The sequence below is a fragment of the Phalangium opilio genome, unplaced genomic scaffold, assembly GCF_054372755.1.
Source record: "Phalangium opilio isolate 3A_F unplaced genomic scaffold, DU_Popi_V2 ptg000390l_1, whole genome shotgun sequence".
Lineage (NCBI taxonomy): Eukaryota > Metazoa > Arthropoda > Arachnida > Opiliones > Phalangiidae > Phalangium > Phalangium opilio.
In genome coordinates, this window is record NW_028324234.1 from 9,730,338 (window position 1) to 9,738,150 (window position 7,813).

At 37.8% G+C, this 7,813-nt stretch overlaps 1 protein-coding gene across 1 annotated transcript; it reads left to right on the plus strand.

Annotated features, from left to right (window-relative positions):
• LOC149597112 (uncharacterized) lies at window positions 1-7,281 on the plus strand. Its single transcript, XM_089861451.1, has 5 exons — window positions 1-589; window positions 3,558-4,052; window positions 4,101-4,195; window positions 5,359-5,438; window positions 6,756-7,281. The coding sequence occupies exons 1-5, from the start codon at window positions 1-3 to the stop codon at window positions 7,279-7,281; spliced, it is 1,785 nt and encodes a 594-aa protein (XP_089717577.1).
• Window positions 7,282-7,813: the final 532 nt, after the last annotated feature.

Consider the following 7,813-nt stretch of genomic DNA (forward strand, 5'->3'; position numbering starts at 1 on the left):
ATGGACCCTGAAACTCTTAGTACAACTTTGAACGAACTGGCTATAAATAGACCTTGGCCGTTACGTTTAATATACGAGTTTTATTTCTACCTATGCGCCTATCTGCGAATAGATCCGATGTACGGACCTCAGACTCTACCACGACTCGTAGTACAGGCTGACTTAAATGTCATTCAAGCCTGCCTCGACTTACTCGAATATATGAAAACAGTTGTTCGAACGCCAGAGGACTGTACCACCATAGAAGAATTGGAAAACCTAAGAAATCTAATTCCTAGTCCCTTAAGAAATGAATACTCAGATCGCCTAGCGAAACGACAAGAAGAAATTGAGCGTGGTATACGGGAAGAGGAAGCCCAGATCGCCGACTTCAACAACTCGCAATATGACAAAGAGATAGCCACGTTTTTAGCCCGAACGGACCAAGGACCCCCCATAAAGGAGATACTTTTGAACGATACCTTAGAGAGGGAGAGCGGATCTGAAGAGGCGCTTTCTGACGATGATATCGATGTACAATGGGGAGGAGGAGAAACGGACCAGCCCATACCTATTGACAGCGTACCTTCTTGCGAGATACTAGGTCAAAGTGAGAGATTTTACGAACATTTTAACATGTATGGTAGAGAGGTAGTTCTTAGAATTACTGAAGATCCCGTAGCCCGTGTATGTACCGTAACCAAAAGCGTTCTTAGCAAGTATAGGCCTACAGATTACGTCCAAATTACTTTAAAGAGTGCGGCAAATATTTGTAGGTCCGAACTAGAATTATCTTTTAGACGATTAGATCAAGTCGACCCTAATATTCTTTTTGACCAGCTTAGTGTTATGCTTTATGATGACGAAATGGAAGCATTTTTCCTGGGTCCTGTTAAAATTATTTTTAGCATTGTACGATTGCCTGAGGGCAAGACCCTCTCTACGGCCCGAGGTATTAAACCTTTAAATCTACTCTGTCAAGATAGACGTGGTATTGTACGCATAGTTAATTCTGACAACCTGTGTTTAGCCCGATCGCTTTGTGTGGCTATAAATCATAGAAATTATGCTAATGATACAACCGAAGACAAGACTCTAAAAACTCAATACGGAGCTATATCTAGGGCAAGACCAGGAAATAAAGCGCAAAAAGAAGCTGCTTTAGAACTATGTTATAAGGCAGGAGTAAGGGCTAGTGAGTGTGGAACTGCCGAATCTTTTGATAAGTTCAAAGTTTATTTAAATAAATATTCGATTTTCGTCTACAAATTCGAAAATAGCGTCCCTGTTTTGATTTTAGGTGAAAACGATCCATATGATACTAGGCCCCGCCTCTTTTTATTGAATGAAAATAACCATTATAACGTTATTACAAAATTAAGGCCACTTTTTAACCACGACCGATTCTGCGAAAAGTGCCTTATCCCTTATTGGCGAATACAGTCCCATAAATGTAATGACTTTTGTTTTAGTTGCATGAGACCCACTATCTGCCAAGGCCCCCAGAAAGCTTGTAGATTTTGTTTACGAAAATTCTTAGGCGATGAATGCTATCAAAGCCACTTAGCATCTTCCAGCAGTAAAAAGCCGCTATGTGAGCGCCTTTTTCACTGTAGAGACTGTTTAAAAATTATTGATTTTTCCCGAAGAACTGAGATGCATACGTGTGATGAGATATATTGCCAGGTCTGCAAGAAATATTTGCCCAGCAACCACTTATGTTTTATTCAAATTATCACAGACAAACCTCTGAAAGTGCCATCCGTTAAAAAGCCTAGACCTAATCAGCCTAACCTTATGTATATTTTCTTTGACGTAGAATGTATACAAACGAAGGTATGTCAGGAAGAGTTAGGAGCCTATGAACACCAGGCTATCCTGTTAGTCAGTATAACCGTTTGCGAAAATTGTATAGACAAGACATCCCTAGACTTTAGTTGCACCATGTGCGGGCGATTCGGACCTCGTAAACAACATTTCTCGGGTGGGAATCCTATATCTCTGTTTCTAGATTATTTAATGCAATTGCATGCCGTTAAGAACGTCATTATACTGTCTCACTATGGCAGTAATTATGATAATCAACTACTAATTCGAGAAATCATTAATAGGGATGAAAAATTCGTTCCGTCTTTGAAAATTAACGGAACTCGAATTTTAGAAATGAAATTGTTTAACTTGTTATTTCTGGATTCTTATAATTTCATTCCTGTAGCCTTGGCAAAGTTTCCCGCTACTTTTGGCATATCAGACGCCGCTAAAGGGTATTTTCCACATTTTTTATTCAATGTAATAGAACATAAATTTGATGTAGATAGACAGGATGAAACCAATTATGTTATAGAAAGTAGTCTACCCCCTATCGAAGCTTATGGCTGTCAATATTTTACAAGGAAAAATTTAGATGTCTTCTTAAAATGGCATAGCTCCGAAGATAGTAAAGGTAAAGGTTTCGACTTCGTGAAGGAACTCAATTATTATTGTGAGAACGACACGGTTTTACTATTCCTTGGATGTATAACGTTTCGTACATTACTCTTTAAAGTAACGGGTGTAGATCCATTTAATTGCGGCGCAATTACTCTTCCTGGCGTTTGCTCTTACGTATTTCGCAGGAATTATCTTAAACCCGATACTATAGGCATCATACCCGCTAATTGTTATAGACTTAGCGAAAATCAGTCGATAGGGGCTATAGAATGGTTAGAGTGGACCGCCAACAAAAGAAATATATCTATCCAATCATCCTTTAGAGGGAAAGAAACCAGAATACAAAAACTCAAAGTAGACGGATTTTGTGAAATCAACAAGGAAATATTCGAGTATTGGGGGTGTTTTTATCATGGGTGTAAAATACACTTTCCCTTAAACAGAAACAAGGCTTTGCACGGAGACCCTGCACAGACTTTGAATTCCAGATATTTTAGAAGCATGCTCATGTTAGCCAAATTAGAATCTCTCAATTATACAGTGAATGTCAAGTGGGAATGTGACTGGCAGAAGGAAAAAGTAAATAAACCCGAAATAATAGAGTTTTTAAACCATAATGATATTATGCCTAAAATAGTAAAAAGATTAGACCCCCGTGATGCATTCTTCGGGGGGAGATGTTGCGCAACAAAACTATACCATAAAACAACAGGATCGGAGCGAATTCACTACGTGGATTTCACAAGTCTATACCCATTCATTAATAAAACCACCAAGATACCTATAGGACATCCTGAAATCATATTAGATAACTTTCCTGACATATTTTCGTTTGATGGTCTTCTTAAATGTGACATATTACCGGCCCAAAACCTAATTCATCCCGTTCTGCCCGCTCGTATTAACGGAAAATTAACATTTCCACTATGTTACACATGTTGTAAAACCCAATTTCAGGGTGATTGCGAACATACTCCTGAAAAAAGAGAATTGAGAGGCACATGGGTAGTCGACGAGTTACGTCATGCAGTAGAGAATGGTTACACAATCACACGAATGTACGAGGCTTGGTCATACAAAGTGACACAGTACGACCCCAAAAAAGGAACAGGGAGGACTGTTTAAAGATTATGTTAATACCTTTTTAGAATACAAAACCCTAGCTAGCGGCTTTCCAGCAGATTGCCAGACTCAAGAAGATAAGGAGAACTATGTCAAAAACTTCAAAGCCGAAGAGGGTGTAGAACTGGATATCACTAAAGTAGAGAAAAATGAAGGTCTCAGATGCCTTAGCAAACTTATGCTCAACTCTTTTTGGGGTAAATTTGGCCAAAAAACAAGGCACACCTCTACAGAACTAATCAAAGATGCCAACAAATTGTACGGATTAATATTAAATCCAGACTTGGAGGTTAAAAGTTTACTAACAATCAACGAAAACACCGTATTAGTAAAGTACGAACACATTCTAGAAAACGAGATTGTGCACAAACACACAAACGTAGTTATCGCTTGTTATACAACATCTATGGCGCGATTACATTTACTAAAACATCTTGAAAAGGTCGGTGACCTTTGTTTTTATGATGACACGGATAGTTTAGTGTACCTCTCGCCAGACGGCGCTCATTTGCTACCCACAGGCGATTATTTGGGGCAACTTAAAAATGAATTAGAATCCTATGGCCCAGATGCGTATATTTGCGAATGGGGGAGTGCTGGACCAAAGAACTATTCCATGGACATTCTCGACCCTAAAACCAGCACTAAAACTAACATTATCAAAGTTAAAGGATTTTATTTAAACGCCTCTACAGAAAATTATATAAATTTTGAAACAATGAAGAACCTACTAGGCGTAAACAATGAAGGTGAACCTCTACTGAACTCGGTTCAAGTCCCTATAGGCCCACAAATCAGACGTCTTCCCGATCACACACTGATCACGATCAACCAGACCAAAACATATCAGGTCGTAGTGGATAAAGTTAGAATACTTCCTGATTATAAAACAGCCCCATACGGTTATATTAATTAGAATCTTTGACATTTTCGACATAAGTTACTCGTATATATTCTAGATACCCAGTATCAGTATTTTAATTAGTATTTCAAGTATTATTTATAGTAATATTAACGTATTTCAACATGTAACAATATTTTAACGAATACGCAGCGTTTTTGGTAATATTTTTGCATTTAATAAGCTTTTTTAATTAATATATATTAGCACTTTAGTCAATAAGTATTGAATTTATATTGTTTTGTATAATTGTAATTTTTATTTTTTGATGATAATTGTAGTAATTTTTTAAGTAATATTTCCATATTTTTATCAGTAATCGTATATCAGTATTTTAGCGTGTATAGCGCGTCAGAAAAAATATATTTTTTCGTCAATCCTATGAACATTTTAGTTTAATAACTAGCCTAATATTTGTACTAAAATCGTATAATAACCATTGTAGCTTTTAAATCATATTAAAAGTAGTATTGTTATATTCTCCATGAAGGTACATGGGTATCTATGTATTTAATAATCTCGCATGCAGTAATATTGTTCTATTTTCTATAATGGTAAATGTCTATGTGCTTAATCATCTTGTACTACGATTTTTTTTGAAGTAGTATTAATTTTGCATTTTATTGAATTTGTTTGTTATCAAAACCATTGTAATTCGTATTGTCTAATGATGTTCTTTAGTTATGATTGCGCATTTTAACTGTATATCAATATTTTAGCACGTAGGAAAATATATATTTTTCAGTCAGTCCTATGAGGATTTTTAATTTAATAACTAGTATTGTGCTTACTTACCATGTATTCTATGTAGTTCGTATTTTCAGTATGTTTTTTCAGTAATATTTCGCATTTTAACTCAAGTAATTGTACTTATTCTCCAAATTCGTATTAAAACTAATGTAATCCTTATGTTCTGAGTTTTTTAGCAGTACTGCTTCATTTTAACTTCTAATCAACTATCCAACTGTGCAAAAACTGCCGTAATTTCCCTTTATGATACTAAAGTGTACTATTGTTTTAACATAGTAACTTGATAACCAATACACAAAACAGGAGAACACTTAGATCCGCGCGTAATTTGTACCCTTTTTCAATGTAAACCATATCTCAATTAAAACTAGTTCATGTAATATAACATAATCATACATGGAGAGACCTCAAAATCATACAGAGAATAGCATTACAGGATGGTGTAGAAAGGGCCTACTGAACCTATAAAAATCATATCCTAAATGAACGTAATATCCTAAAGATAAACCTAATAATAACAATACAAAACATGAGTACACCTAGACCTTCGTCGTAGCTTAATTGGTACCTTTTGCAATGTAAACCTAATCTAGTTCTTTAGTATAACATAAGCCTACACGGAGAGACCTCAAAATCATACAGAGAATAGCATTACAGGCAGAAAGGGCCTAATGAACCTATAGAATTACCCGTAAATTATACCCTAAATGTACACAATATCCTAAAGATACACCCAGATAATAACAATACAAAACATGAGTACACCTAGAACATCACCATAGTTTAGTTTGTACCTTTTGCAATGTAAACCATATCTCAATTAAAACTAGTTCTTTAATATAAGAATAACATAAGCATACATACAAACAAAGAATAACATTACCGGCAGGGTTGGTATAGAAAGGGTCTACAGAACCTATAGAATTACCAATAAATCATCCCCTAAATGTACACAATATCCTAAAGATACACCAAATTAACAACACTATGGACACTGAATGCCTTCAACACCAATAAATTACGTGACGTCATACCAATACACGTTAAAAAAACCCCTATAAATTCAAATTTCCCGCCAACAACATCACGTGACGTCATCAATTCCCCCTTGGTGGAGAAATGACCCCCCCCCTCCCCACCAGACGATTTTATACGCCAGTGAAACTGGCGTATACGGTCGTCTATACTCTCTCTTATCACATAGTCTCAAAAATGATAGTAGTCTTGGGCCCTGTATATGCTACAGTCTAATTTTTATCCCCCTGTTTTTCATGCCTTTTGAATTCAAATTTTAGCGGGGAACTGGAAGAAAACTATACCTGCTCCAATGAAACCACAATCTAGTACAGGTATGATTCATAACCAAGGGTATTAGTTCACCTATATCGTGAAATGCGTCTCATCTATCTGTGGATAGCATTACACCGCATGGGGAGTAAATTAACTCAAGATGGGAAATAAATTAACTCCGCATGGGGAGCACAGCGACTCCGCTTAGGGAATAATGCGACTCCGCTCGGGGAATAACGCGACTCCGCTCGGGGAATAACGCGACTCCGCTCGGGGAATACAGATACTCCGTTTGGGGAATACTGCGATTCCGATTGGGGAATACTGCGACTCCGATTGGGGAATACTACGACTCCGATTGGGGAATACTACGACTCCGATTGGGGAATACTACGACTCCGATTCAGGAATACTGCGACTCCGATTCAGGAATACTGCGACTCCGCTTGGGGAATAGTGCGACTCCGCTCGGGAAATACAGAGACTCCGCTCCGGGAATAATGCGACTCCGCTCGGGGAATAACGCGACTCCGCTCGGGGAATACAGATACTCCGTTTGGGGAATACTGCGATTCCGATTGGGGGATACTGCGACTCCGATTGGGGAATACTACGACTCCGATTGGGGAATACTACGACTCCGATTGGGGAATACTACGACTCCGATTCAGGAATACTGCGACTCCGATTCAGGAATACTGCGACTCCGCTTGGGGAATAGTGCGACTCCGCTCGGGGAATACAGAGACTCCGCTCCGGGAATAATGCGACTCCGCTCGGGGAATAATGCGACTCCGCTCGGGGAATAATGCGACTAGGTGTATTTGTGGCTTTTGCCAAGTAATGGCTACTGCCGAAGAATGAACTTGCTGCAGGAAATATGAGCAAGTGGACAAAGGGTAGCTGTATTACACAGCGCCGCTTATTTGAGAGACGATGTCTCGATGTGGAAGAACTTAAGCAGTGGTATTTGGAATTTTGTAACCGGAGGCCTGGAAGAATCACTGAACCTCGACAAGGAGTAATTCACAGGTCAGATTTTAATTTCGATTCCCTTACAGTAAGACTAAATGAGTATGTGCAAAAATTAGAATAAAATTGCCACGTTTTATCATTGCCTTCAGTACTTAGTTCAGAAGAATTTACACCTAGTTGTTTCATTGCAGGAAATATAGGTATATTGCCTATAGAAGATTTATACGATGGATTCACCAATTCTTACCAAGTGGTTTACGTTACCCAATTCCTAGTTGCGTCTTATTAAAATTCGGGAAACATTCCCATCCGATGTTTATTGTGAATTTGTACGATTGCAATAAGAACTAATTTAAAAACCCCAAT

Bases quoted from the DNA above. Each gene is read 5' to 3' on its own strand.
- LOC149597112 (XM_089861451.1), top strand. From the start codon at position 1: ATGGACCCTGAAACTCTTAGTACAACTTTGAACGAACTGGCTATAAAT. The intron at 4,053-4,100 runs GCGATTATTTGG...CCTATGGCCCAG, and splicing joins CGCTCATTTGCTACCCACAG to ATGCGTATATTTGCGAATGG. The intron at 4,196-5,358 runs GTTAAAGGATTT...TGAGTTTTTTAG, and splicing joins CTAAAACTAACATTATCAAA to CAGTACTGCTTCATTTTAAC.